Consider the following 14,766-nt stretch of genomic DNA (forward strand, 5'->3'; position numbering starts at 1 on the left):
ATGGCGATGGAGGACGAGGATAATAACGCAGCAGTTGTTGCGACTAACACCCAAGCGGACATCAAGAAAGGAGGTGATGTCGGAGATAACGGGGCTTGCATAGACAGGCAGCCGGACATGGTGGTCCACCAGGCGGGGCTGAAGCAGACTGCAGGTCGCGGCAGCCGCAGTGGTCCTGGAGCTCATTCTGCAACCGGGATCCGCGTGTTAAAGGCAGGTCATGGCGAGGGTTTATGTTCATACGATGCAGTGATTCAAACAGTAGCTACTAAGTGCTTGTCATACAGAAAGATTTCCCTATTTACAGTAACTGAAACAGGGCAAAGTGCATGAATACAAACGCATACTTGCAGTAGGCTATTATGTAACGCCTGTCATATTAAGTGCCATTTAGCGATGAGTGTACCAGAGCCAATTAACATCAACACACACACTTTATAGGCCTACTGATTAAACACTTTGCGAATTTAATACACTTTATGAGTAATGGACAGTTTTACTGTAGGTGTCGGCATTACTTAGTTGTATTATCTCAAGGTGTAGGCGCTTAAAGATATGCAAAAGATCCAGTTGAGTAATACCAAGAGTGAAACACATTTTTAACCCTTAAATTTTATTACATGTTATTAAAGCCATCAATATTGTTGCTGACAGATATTGTGAGACTACTCTGGAAGCTCAAAGATGAATTCTTTACCAGTTTCCTGGGTTTTGATATAAACATAAAAAATGAAACAGATTTAGAGAATTGATGTCAGCAAGCAGTGTGGGAGTTTATTAAATGATGAGTGTGCTCAGATGGCAGCTGATGAATTTGTCTGTTTTTTTTCCTAAATGGACTTAGACAAATATAGTGTAGGGTATTTATGTACTTCCTTCTCAGTCATAACAGTGAATTCAGTGATTTCTTGTGTCACAATCATAGTGACACATGTCTACACCTGGGAGGTGCTCCTGTACATCTGCAGTGATCCTGAATCAGCAAACAGCAGCAGTAGACTCATTTCTCTCCTTGAGAGTTTTTTTTTCCCCAACAGGTGTAAGGATTAAACTCAGCTTTCTCTATGATCACATTTTCTCCACTGTCACCTCTGAGCCACTGCTGCTTTCATAAAGACTGGGTGGATAGATTAATATTCAGTGTTACCTTATAAATAGAAGCATAATAAAATATTGTTGAAAGTACCTGATAAGACTTGAATAATAAAACTGTTATCAAGTAATTATTCAATTGATGAACTCATATTGTCCCCCAGAGGTAATTTACATATCAAATTTCACAGTATGTGAAAATAAGACAAATACAACTATTGCTGATATTTATCTGTATTTATTTATTTGTTACAGTTGATTGGGCTACTAAAAGTTGTGAAAATTTGTCAATGTGATGATTATTTGCAACCCGTTATAACTTTTTGAGGCAGGTGTAACAACATGAGAAGACCATGTCAATGACTAACCCCAGTTAATGGATGTGTGGTTAAGACGAATCTTTGATAAAGAGAAGAGATGTGTTTTAGTGTGTTTTAGAGCCTACATAATGAATGTCCAGGATTAGTTGAGGTCTTAATGTTTATGTGCTCCAACACATCTAATTAAAATAAAATGGATCTTAAAAGCTTGTTGTCAAGTTCCACCCAAGCCTCTTAATGACCCATTATTATTTGTCATGTGTATTGACGCAGGAAACATAAAAAACCGAGGACCAGACATGAATATCCCTGGCCTGTAAGAAGCATCTGAGTATTCTTACTTCTTGGAAAAATGATGCAATTTGTATTTCATGATCAGCTGGGGTTGCTGATATGTCATGAATTTAACATATTACTTTTAAGTAACCCATCCATCCATCTTCTGCCGCTTATCCGGGGTCGGGTCGCGGGGGCAGCAGCCTAAGCAGGGAAGCCCAGACTTCCCTCTCCCCAACCACATTTGCCAACTCTGCGGGGGGGATCCCGAGGCGTTCCCAGGCCAGCCGAGAGATGTAATCCCTCCAGCGTGTCCTGGGTCTTCCCCGGGGTCTCCTCCCCGGTTTTAAGTAACCCATTTTTGCATAATTTTCCAGATTATATTAGGTTTCTGCAAGTGTCAATCTGTAAGGAGGTATTGTGTGTTTCTGTTTGTAATGCAGTCTCTGTGTTAGCATACACTAAGATTTAAACATGTTTTATGCAGGAAATGCAGTTTAGTGGAGAAAATTGTACAAATGAAGGTAACTGAAGAGTAGGACTGCTTCACAGTAGGGCTTTCCCCAACTTCAGGTGAACCAGTTGTAAGGTATGGTCGTGGCACAGTTATAAGTTCAAACTTTACTGCTTCAGAAACTGAAGGGAACAGATGATCATTACCATGTAACTCAAAGTCAGTCACACTTCTAGGATATCAGTTGTAAGAAAGTAACACTGATTGTCAATCAGTATCACCTGCTGTTATACAAACAGAACAGACAACAGGTGAGAAGCAATTACCAAGGCAACCCATATAAAGAAATGGTCCACTCATCATTTCCCCATCTTTAACGTTTCTGTCTGATGTTTAGTCATGTTTAAATTTTGCCAGTGACCTCACCATGACATGAGGCGGTGTCTGCAACCCATCCAGGATGGCACATTAATGTGCACTGAGGCAAGGTTTGTTGGGTCTCCCAGCACAATGTTGAGAGCATGGAGGAAAAACAAAGAGACAGGCCAATATGTCAGGAGATATGGAGGAGTATAGGAAGACAACAACCCAGCAGCAGGAAGACTGTCTGCTCCTTTATGCAGGGTGGAACACGAGAGACAGGAGGGACTTCAGTATGCCACTAATGTGCATGTTTCTGCTCAAACTGTCAGAAACAGACTTCATGCAACTAGTATGAGGGCCTGATGTCCAAAAGTGGGGCCTGTGCTTATATCCCAATACCATGCAGCCTGATTGGCATTTGCCAGCGAACAGTAGGACCGACAGATTTGGCATTGGTGCCCTGTCCTCTTCTAGGACGAAAGCAGGTTCACATTCGCACATGTTACAGACACAAAAGCGTCTGGAAATGCTGTGGAGCATGTTTTGTTGCATGCAACATTCTCCAGTATAACCGGTCTGGCAGTGGGTCACTGATTGGGTGGGAAGGTACATCTTTGGAGGGCAGCACAGACCTCCATGTGCTAGCCAGAGATCCCTGGCTTCGTTTAGGTACCAAGATGAGATCATATGCTGCTGGAGTAGGACCTGGGTTCCTTCTGATACACAACAATGATTAGCCTCCTAAGGCAGAAGTGAGTCAGCAGTTTTTGCATGATGAAGGCCTTTATGCTATGGACTTGTCTGCTCAATCGATCACCTTTATGACTAGATGTGTTGTTCCATCCATCGCCGCCATGTTGCACCACAGGCTGTCCAGGGGTTGACTGGTGCACTGATCCATGTCTGGGTAGGGATCCTGAAGGAGAAACTCTGTCTTCTCATCAGGAGCATATCCTGACAGTGTAGGGAGTGTATACAGGCATGTAGAACCTCACACTGAACCTCATTTTGAAGTGTCTTGACGATTTCCACTGAAGTTGTGTCAGCCTGTAATCGGATCCATCCACTTTTTATTTTGAGTGACTCTGAATCCAGACCTCCATTGGTTCATGATTTTAATTCCCGTTGATCATTCTTATGTTATTATGTTCCCAACAAATTCCACTATGAAGGCAAAGCAAGTTTATTTGTATAGCACATTTCATGTACAAGACAATTAAAGTGCTTTACATAAAAACATTTAGGTATTACAGAATCATATAACCTTAGAAAATAAGAAGCATAATTTAAAATTAAAACAAGAAAGCAAGGAAAATGAAATAACATGAAATAAAGACTATTAAAATCATGATCAATTAGAGCTTTAAAGAAGCATGCAGATTTGGATTTAATGACTAAATATTTCTAAGTGGAAAATTTCATGAATCAAGATCCAGGATATGCTGTTTAAATGTCCCGTTGATGGTTTTGAGCAGTGTATATAAGTGTATATAACTAAAATGCAAATGGTTTACCATAGGATCAAAGCATTAAAAACCATCAAAAAATAAATAAAATTGTAAACAATGTTGCAATCTCAGCTGGACAAAGAATTTTCCTTAATGGCAGCCTTTAAAACTCCAAACTAAACGAACCCATAAACCCCAGTCAACCCAATGAACTGTTGGGTTGTAACATTCTGTACAACACAGTGTCACATTGATTTTATGATTTAAATCTATCCTCATGCTCAAGTTAATAATTGTCTCCAAACACATGCACCTTTGGAAATCCCTGATCACAAGCAGTCAGCTCTAAATACAGGTGTCCAGAGGCAGAGTTAGCTGCATGGCCGTTTGCTAGCAGATATTTCTACTTTTGCTATAAATAGAAAGAATCAGATATTTCTTTGGCCCAACTGAATGATTTCCTTCTCACCTGCCATACCTCAAACTTTCTCTTATGATTTAAAAATTTTTTTTTTTTATTTTCCACCTCTTCCTGTATGTTTGGAACAAAGAAGGATTCTGGATAAACATGTTGGATAATGTTTCAACAGAAAACTCTGTGTATCTTGTGTTTTAATTGTAAGATAACAAGATATCATAGCAGGGACCTGGACTATGAGAGAGGATGGATGAAGTGCTGCAGATTCACATACCTAATGAACAAATTTACGAACACACACATTATATTTAAACATTCAATTCAGCCCTATGACACTGCTAACCAGATTAAAAAAAGGTTTTTATAACCACATTTACAGTGAATAAGTCAACAGTTGGGATTATCCAGTTGGTTTGTAGTAGTAGATTATATACTTTGAACCACCTTAAAACTCAACACACACCCCCGTGCTGTTGTCTGATGACAGTCTGTGTTAAAGAGAGATCTTCTGTGTCTGCAGCGCAACATGAAGCGGAATGGGAGTCGAAGCTGCATGACAAGAAAGACCAGGTTTGGGTCCAGAGAGCGAGACTGGCTGAAGGGAGACACCCAACGTGGCTGTGTGTGTCTTTATGGTGGCATGGTGGACCCACAGCCACCAGCTACTGGCCCACAGACTTCCTCCATCCCTCAGACAGACCTTCAGCTGGTGCTCTGCTCCACCAGTACCACAGTGGAGGAGCTATGTGCTCAGAGGGACGGACCTGGACTCTATATTCAGCTACATGGAGACCTTGTCAGGTGGGTGAACCATAAAAGATTAAAAAGAGTTGGGAATAAATATCACCTGTAGTTTTAGATGGTGGTGCCTTGCCTCAGAGCTCAAAGTGCTTTTCCACCTTTCAGAGCAAAAGAGGGATGAAGGTAAAACTTCCATCAGTTTACTTTGACATACAACAGCATCCAACAACAGTTGCAGTAAACCTGTTCAGCAGAGGAATATGTTGCACTCTGAAACATTTCACAGTCTGCAGCTTGATGTAAAATCATACATGAGAAAACTAAAAGATCAAATTAGTTGGAGCATAAAAAGATGCTTTGGATTTCAGCTGCTTAGCTATACTGCAAGTGAAACATGAGCTGCTACTCAGCTGTTTTCGACTTCTGCCATAATCCCAGTGGAAGTGCATTACTTCCATCAGAAACACAGCTGAGGAGAGAAAAGGATGCACATTATTATAGACAGAAGCAGTACAAGAGAATTTCGCTTTTAAAAGCAAATTTGTCATCATTTAACTCATTTAAAACATGATCACAGATTGAACAATTCAACACAAAGAACACGGTTCTGAAGGAGCTACCGGATCATCCCACATTCCTTCAGCACTCACTCAGGCTCCCTTTGATGAACATGCACACACTCCTCAGCAAAAGACCCTTTGATTGTTTGGGTCACTGATCTGTGACCATGAAAGAATCTTTGTTTTGCTCTGTAAACAAATGTGGAGATAAATAAAATTAAATCCCAATGACTTATTCAGCTCAACAACTACAGTCTGTTCTGTTGACTTTAAATCATGTGAGCTATTATAAGTAAAATATCAACATTTTATAAGTCACAAGGTACCAGTCATTGAACCATTAGATGGATTTATTGCATAGACTTATTGTGAAACATGGTGAATATTTGCATTTGTAATTAATCATTTTTATAAACTAATACCTCAGACATGCTGCAGGTGTTCTGCTGGAAACATGGCGGCAGACTGGTAATCGCTTTATAGGCTGGTAGCCAGCAACAGCACACGGAACAGCTTCGTATGTATTTGCAGACTACAGACTGAAAGCAATGCAGTGGTAATAAATGAAAGGCTTCTGGTAAGCCGATGGACAGGCTGTGTTGGTCGGGTTTATATTCCAGCTGTATTCTGTTCTGAAAGTCGCGTCTGCCTTGTGAGCACAACCAGGTGGATTTAAATTTAATATTCAAGTCTTCGACATCTGGAAGCAGGCCAATACCATCTTAAGAGAACTGTGATTTCATTTAATGCAGAGGAAAGCAGCGTGTACCGTAGAGACAAGCCAAGGTTGCATTTAAATGCATTTGATTAAAAAAGAGTGGATTTTTTACTTTAGACATACGAGCCCTATTCGGACCTACATTGCCTCTTTTTTTTTTAGACTCCTCTTAGATCATTTCACACTTTGTATTCAATCTTATTACTGTGAGCATCAAAATGAAAAAAAAGAAAAAGCTGCTGACAGCAGCGAGCTGTAGAGAGATGAGGGATTTAGAAGTATAGACATGATGGAAGGGGTAGGAGCTTGTTTTTCTTTTTATAGCCTGTAGTAATACACCGCTTTCAAAAAACCAGTCTTGGTTCCTTTCTGCTTATATTTTGATTAGGACAAACCCCAATTTTAGGGTAAATTCAGCAATACGGTTGAGATGAAGGAGCATATCCATTCTTCCCATTCATCCAATTTTGAACCACTTATCCTGGTGCTGGTTGGTATCCAATGCCAACAGGGTAAGCAAAGCAGTCCAGCACTCTTTTTTTTCCCAGCATCAGGCTCTTCCTCAGGGATCCATTAAGTGCTCTGAGGACAGATGGGACATTTAATTCCTCCTACTTGTTCTGGGCATGCCCGGAGTTTCCACCCAGATTGTCATTCCTTAGGCACTTCCAAAGGGAGGCTCATAGACATGTCAAATAGCTTCTCTCAGGAGGAGTAAGCAACTTTGTAGCTCAGTCAGGTACAGCCTAAATAAGTGGTGCAGGTCATTATGGTGTGAGCTGGCCACTTAGACAGTGATTATAATTACATAATTATTGTAAATGTAATAATTCTTTGGTGTTGGTAAAGTAAAAACAGCTGTGTGAATGTGATGCTGTTGTCTCAGTGGTTCATAAACTGAAGAAGTTCGTGAAGTATGTGGACACGAAGCCAGATCTCATGTTCATAGTTTGCCACATAAGTGGCTGCAGCTTAAAGTGGATCCAGCTTCTTGGTGATTTGGTCATGGTTGGAAAATTTGTGAATCAAAGAGGCATATCTGCCTCAAGCGTAAATGGTCAACCGGGACTTCTGCTTCTCCACTTGCAAGCTGACAGAGGGAGAGTGATATATACCTACAGTACACTTTCACATTTTTTGTAAATATTCCTCTTAAAGTTTAGAATGTTAACACTGTCATCATGTTGACGGATATTGTTAGTGTTTGTAAATAGCCAGTATCAGCTGGCAGATTCATCCACCCAGTTTTTACTACCATCTGCGCTTTGTCTTCACGGCTCATTAGGTACAACTGAAAACTGAAAATGCTTTTCAAGTCAGAAAAACGCATGACTCGGACAGTCACTGCTAACAGATTTTATGAGTTTTGGTTTGATATTGAGTCTGATTTAGCATGTTCACTTTAGCGTTCAAGGCTTTCTTTATACAATAAAAGCTTCAGGTCATTTTTATGTGCAGTTTTTTTTTCCTTTTTAGCTGAAGCTGATTTATGAAAGACGTCGCCTGGTTGTGCTACAGTTTTAAGGCAGTTGTGTTTTCAGCTTGCCCTGCTTGCACTTGTAGTGTTAATGAGTTGGAAAAGACCTCAAAGATCTCTTGTTTCTTGCTGCATTTTGTTGAATCTGGTGGTCAGATTCTCTATGATTGATTAGACCAGCGGTTCCCAAACTGGGGGCCCATTGGGAGCCCAGAGTTATGACAGGGGAGGCACAGCAAGGTAAAAAAAAAAAAAAAAATTTATAGTTTTTGCACTGAACAAAGTTGTGAAAGTACCAATGTGAAACTGATAAATCAAAAAATAAGACTTCAAGTAATATAAAAAGAGAAGAAAATATGATGGTGCATATCTGCCGCCGAGTTTGACCAGGGAATAGTCAAGTACTCGTAATCATCAGTGGTGGGTAGTGAAGAGAGACCACAGTGTGTTGTATGTATCAAAATATTATCATCTGATGTTATAAAGTATGAAGCCAAACAAGTTACAACGCCACTTGGGGACTTTACATCCTGAACACAAAGAAAAGCCTGTTGGTTATTTTAGAAATAAACTACCCAACTATCACATATAGCAGAGTTGTTTTACTAAAGCAGCATCTGTCTCATTGAAAACTGATTAAAAAAAAATTTAAAAAAAAAAACTTGGCTCACCTGAAGTAGTTTGCAGAGATTTCTGGTTTAAAACGTTTAAGATCACAGCAGAAGTATGGATAATAATACTGACAAGAACTATATTTAAGTCCACTGCAGTCGATAACCTAATGATGCGTTTCTTAGTATATGTCTTAGGTTGATGTGATGGGGATGGGGGGGGGGTCCTTGATATTATTGTCATCGATGTAAAGGGGGCCCAGTGGTTTGGGAACCACTGGATTAGACAACAGACTGGTGACGAACATTGTCAAGCACACATGCACACCACTTCTCTTTGTGCTTGGTCCTGCAGGAGGTTGGACCCCTCTGAGCGTCCACTCCAGATGGTGTATGACTACCTGACATCTATGGGCTATGCAGACCCAGTGCGAGTCCAGCACGAAGCTGCCAACTCAGACCTTAGCTGTTTGATCCGTTTCTACAGCGGTGAGTACTCAACTACCTGACTGAATTTTCTCCACTATCCACTGTGGGATCTGGTGAATGTTTTGATCTGAAAACACACCTGAGGGTCCAAAAACATACAAAATGTTTTCACCACATCCTCTGGCAAGGATGTAGCTCAGAATGAAGTGGAGGCTGCTGTTGTTTTAGACTGTGAGTGTGACGTACTTCTGACAACAGCACTCCGTCCAACTCGGGATGCTGTAAACACACACCGATCATAACCTCATAATGGGTGACTGATCATCAGTCATCTAGTGCTGTTGCTTGCCTCACTGACCCCAGGACAGGAGTGACTAATGACTCAGAGTTGGGGTGATCAATGCAGCAGCAAAATGGTTGTGACTGGTTGTGTACTTGACTACGTGTCATTCAAGTTCACATAAACTTGCAGATATTCGTTACCTGTGTTGGTCCAGTTTGCATTCTGTTTTTCATTTAATAAACCATCTGAGGTTCCCGCTGAGTCTGTGCAACTCCTTATGTCTGGGATTAGGACAAAAGAGCACAAGATCTTCATGTGTCATTCTCCTGATAAGCATAAAAATATTCATCTTTATGTTTGTTTTTTTGGCTTGTTTTTTTTTTGCGAAAATCCATTGACATGCTATTGTATTTATAATATGTGAACATAATGGAATCTATATAATTACCTGCACAAGCAGCCTTTAAAATCTACTGCCCGCCTAAAATCTTCCTGTCTCATTTAGTCATTTCATTGAAAAGGAGGACCAGGACTGACTGCTAAACAGACTCTGTGAGCCTAGATAAGGCTAAGGCTGGTAAAGCAATGGGTGACCTGTAATAGGCTTCAAAGGTTATTGTGATTATTTTTTTGTTAAATCATGTAATTGTCACACTCATATTGGGAAGTCATGTATTCTCTTCAATGACTTTGCGTCGGTTGCACGTCTCTCTTCTGATGAAGTTCAGTGTCAGTATGAACACAATATTTTTAGTCATACACTGGATGTTAAATGAAACAGTTATCAGGAGCTCTCTAGTCATACAGAACAGTCATGTTTTGAGACATTTCTCCCTCATGTAGTATCATGTAGTAAACTACATGATACAGTTGACAGCTCTTGATAATTTAGGCTTTAAAAGAGCATCGAAAGTTGACAGTACAACATGATGTCTTGTTGCATTGTGTCTATAATTTAGTCAGTCTTTAGAAGAAAAACTCTGATAGTTTTAACAGCTTTTTGTTACCAAGTAAGATTTTTTCTGTCTTGCAAAAGCTGCTCATTCTGTTTTTGCAAATGTGGCTTGTCTGTAGTTTTTCTGATGAACTAAGCTTATTTAGATGTTTATTTTCAAATCTCTTATGCTGAATTTTTATGGTGAGGACAAAGGAGAGTTTTTTTTTTTTAACTGACTCTCCTGTGAAGGTCGTATTTATGCAGATGTGGCTGCTCAGTAGGACAGTGCACCAATTGTTTTTGATTTGCCTTTCCGGCACTCTTCCTAAACAAAGGGATCCCTCTGCAGGTTTTCTTGCTCTTCCAGACCTCGGCGTGTTCCTTTTTAAGTGCCATTTTAGAAGACAAAAGTCTGCATAAAGATATTAAGATCTCCTTTTGAAACCCCATGCTGCACTTTTGTTTTGTCCCAAAGTGCAGGCAGCAACTGTACTTCAGTTTTTTGTGATCTGAAACACAGTGTACAGCATGTCCAGTGTACCTGCACAGATTTTTACCCTTTGTACACTTTCGCATGTGAGTCTCATTTCCAACCACATTGTTTTACAACCTTATTTTCTTTCAGGACTGTGTTTCAAAGTTCAGCGCAGCAGATGATTTAGTGTACGTCACTATCATCGTGTATTTATACAGGAAGATTATCTGACACACAGACAACCACACACGCCCTTCTCTTGTGGTGCACAGAAGAAAATGAAAACAAACACAAACATGGGCGTAAACAGCTCCAACTAATGACTTAATAAAGATGCTCTGAAAGAAAACAACCTCAGAGCTCTGAGTTGTTCTGTGTGTCATAGCCCATGCAGCTGTGCCTGCACGTCCTAGCGCTGGCCCTGTGGGCTGTGTCCCACCCCTGCCTGGGTCATCTCTTACATCTTTGAGCCCGGTGACCTGAAGCTGCTATTTGTGGTTCATGTAAGGTCCACTGTCAGGGTCGGAGCGGAGGGAAATGAATCATCTCAAAGCAGTGTGAACTCACCTAATAAGTTATTGATCTCAGTGGTGCTGACTTATGAAAGGAATATAAGCCCAAATTAAGTTTGTTGACATCCTAAGCTGTGAAGATATGAACGGTGAGCTCATGTCTGAGATGCTGTGTTCCATTGGTTCATCTCTGACTCCAGATAATCATGTCTTCCTCATGATGTATTTGTTTACATTTGTTTGAAGTTTCAGAAAAGAAAGCTGCATTTCACCTGTAAAAACAGAAGCAGCGGTCTCACCAGAACTTATGGGAAAAAATGTAATTATATTCACATCTGAGCTTGCACAGAAATTGCCCCAAGCCGTTGAGCTCTGCAGAGAGCGAGCTGTACACGGTTGCCTGCCAGCTCCTCATAATGCACTGTTTCTGATGGAGCTCTGTTTCCCTAAAGGATTTCCTTTTCCCCGTTTTAACCTGCAGAGAGTTTCCATCCTAAACACACAGGCGCTTTTCAAATGAATAGATCTACTGCTGCTGAAACATAGCTACCTTTGAAATAGTCCTTTTGCAAGTCATCTGCATTCAAAAGCAGTTAGCCGCTGTGTGATTTCCATTATTGTTCTGCACAATGCAGGGTTGCCACATTTGATGCCCAAAACTCAAGTTCTTGCGAAAGCTTAAAAAAGATGTTTGTTTTTTTTCAAAGCCTATTGGTGACGACAGACAACTAAAAGGAGGTATTTGGGTGGTGGGTTGAATCTGAATTTGCTGCCAAAAAGAGCTTGCTGTTCTAAGTCAAATCAGACCGTGTTTCCGCCCCCACTGACCCCCTACTGCATGCTAATACAATCTATGCAATCTCGTGAGACAAAAAAAACCCCTGAAATACAGAAACTATTGTATTTGTCTGAGTGCTCGACAGAAGCTTCAATGTAATCCATTATATGGATAAAAACAGATTTTGGAGAATATAAAAACACCCTCCTTGCTTAGAACAGAAAATACAGACTGAAACTACAACATAAAGAGCTGTCACTGTACTTGTTTGATATTCATGTATTTCAGTTTACTGTGATTAATCATCATAAATGAGGCCGTTGTTCAGTTGTAATTAAATGTCAATTATCTTTGCTTTAAAGTATCTAAAATTTGATATGCATTGTCCCAAAAGTTTCCAACATTAAAACCAGAAAGTCTGTGATTTCATTCTGTGTGAACATATATGTTATATTTTCTTGTTGTTGATGGCATCATGCCCTGCGATGGACTGGTGAGCTGTCCAGGGTGTACCCTGCCTGTCACCCAAAGCCAGCTGGGATAGGCTCCAGCTTCCCCGCGACCCTGAATTGGAATAAGCGGTTCAGAAAATGAATGAATGAATGAATGAATGAATGAATGAATGATGGCATCATCGGTCTTATTGCTCCAATAGTTACAGAATTATACTTTCATTTTGTGGCATTTAGAACATAGTAATGCTTCAGAATATTAGTTTGGTGATGTGATATTGCAATACTAGTTGTTATTCCAACAAATCTTATGCAAATGGTACCATTTTAATATTGTAACACAAAAAATGCACATTACCTACTCTTCTTCAATACTTGCTGGGCACACAGACATGAACAATGCTGTTGAACTGTTAAATTGTGCTGACAGATACTCTTTAGTGGTTTTGTTAACGGCACCAAAGGAAAAGAAATAGCACCCATTATTTTATGTACTTTCATATTTGAAATGGATCCATCAAATATCTGAATTTGAGCATTGAGTTTATTTACAAATTTAGCGTGTGTTTCCTTTAAAAAGCTCAAGAAAGTTTTAAACTGAACCAAAATCTTAATTAAATATTCATGAGAGGTAAATACATACTAGTATTGCCGCTTAGATAAAATATCAGCTCATACTAGAGCTGGACAGTTAGTGAATCAAAACAGACCTTCAGAGCCAATAATTAATGAAATTACTCATGTCAATTATTGAATTTGTTTGAAAATTTTTATTTCTCAAACTAAATTAAAAATTAATTAAATGACCATATATACTTAAACTGTGTGTTTCCTTTCACATATGATCAATATCTGCTCTTTTATTATGAAAATATTTGTGAGAAAAAAAAATTCAGTTAGCTATGAGGACTAAAAATACAATTATACTCAAATAACTGCCAATTAATGGTAATCAAGGTAACCAGTTTAGTTAATCGTGAGAATGATTCCAGGTCATATCTCCTGATTCTAGCTCATACATGTACTTGAGACATGTGAATACACGCAGTTACTCCATTATTATTATTGTTGGGGCTATATCGTTAGTTTTCACAAATTTCTCCAAACATATGACCTTATGATGGTTTCCCACAAAGTCAATGAAAACATCTAAAAAAAAAAACATTTCTGACTATTCAGATCAAATCCTGACCAGCTCTCCACACTTTTCTGGTTCCACAGTTACACCTTTCATATCCCTCTCACTTCTTTGTGTCTACCTTTCTCTCTCTCTCTCTCTGTGCACATTTTTTCTTTGTCCATTTTCATTATTCATTGATAAGGTAGTAGAATTTGACCTCCAGCTGCCCTGTCCTTCATCTAACCTGCCATACGAAGTGAGACGTCAACAAGTTTGCTGGTCGAAGGCCACAGTTTCCCTTGACATGACCAGGTGACAGATAAGACGTTGCATGTTAAACTCTCAGATCTGCCAGTTGTCTCTCAGTGATGTTTGACACCGGTTGAGTAGACAAAGCACAGGCAGTCTGTGGCACTGCTCCTTTAGACAGCAGTGTTGCACAATGTCACAGCTACATCACCAAATCCCTCTGGAACCACTAGGAGTGGTCAACATTATTTGACTTAGGTGGGATGGAATTGTTTTGGCTGGCTTTCAGAAGAGCAATGAGGGATTATTGGAGACAGGATGGAGATTAACTTACTCAGGTTGGACTATGATTTTGTGAACATGTTGCCCTAGCAACTAGTAGCTTTGCAAACCGTTGGGATAGCATGCATGTTTGCTTTACAAGTTGGCTGCTAAAGCCTGGAACTTTTGAAGTTGCATAAACAGGTCAGTGTTTTTCAGATGGGTGATTGTAATGATATGGAAAGAAAAAAATGCACATGTGCATTTTTCTTTGCATCTGATATGCTTATATTTCCATAACAGATTAGGTGCTCTGGCGTTTAAGTTAGCCAATGTAAGATAATTGGTGCCAGTTACTGCAATGTGATTTTTTTTCTTTAAAAAGAAGAAAATATATCATGCTTTTAGAATGTTTCTCTTACTGTGTGTATCGTGAAGCTTTTTGTGCATATAAAGGATCAGTCCCAAAGTTCACATCACAGCTGAATTTGATCCTGAACTGTCTGAAACACGTCAGTTGCAGTCCGGGCTTGTTTTCCTTTAATCATCGACATCACTGTGAAATGCATTTGCATTATGCGTGCCAAGTGACTGGTGTGGTACACCTCAAACAAAGAATGAGCAACAATCTCACTCTATGCCAGTTTTTGTTTAGTCAGTGCAGACTTTGCCTTTGAAAGAAGGGGACCTTAAAGAGACAGGAGCTAAATTAAATGTTTCTGAATGATGGTGCCAAAAGGTGAGTGTTGTTGTGCAGAGTTTCAATTTTCCTTTTTTTGTTATACATTAAAG

General features: G+C 39.7%; 1 protein-coding gene across 1 annotated transcript in view; it reads left to right on the forward strand.

Moving 5' to 3' along the window:
- phlpp2 (PH domain and leucine rich repeat protein phosphatase 2) overlaps positions 1 to 14,766 on the forward strand; it is a gene marked incomplete at both ends in the record, with an annotated part of 38,565 nt that continues 23,799 nt past the window's right edge. Inside the window, 3 exons of the mRNA XM_079238197.1 lie at positions 1 to 213; positions 4,892 to 5,172; positions 8,834 to 8,967. Of these exons, the coding sequence (XP_079094323.1) occupies positions 1 to 213; positions 4,892 to 5,172; positions 8,834 to 8,967 (628 nt within the window). The remainder of the gene's footprint in view (positions 214 to 4,891; positions 5,173 to 8,833; positions 8,968 to 14,766) is intronic.

This window comes from Telmatherina bonti (assembly GCF_933228915.1).
Source record: "Telmatherina bonti genome assembly, chromosome: 1".
NCBI lineage: Eukaryota > Metazoa > Chordata > Actinopteri > Atheriniformes > Telmatherinidae > Telmatherina > Telmatherina bonti.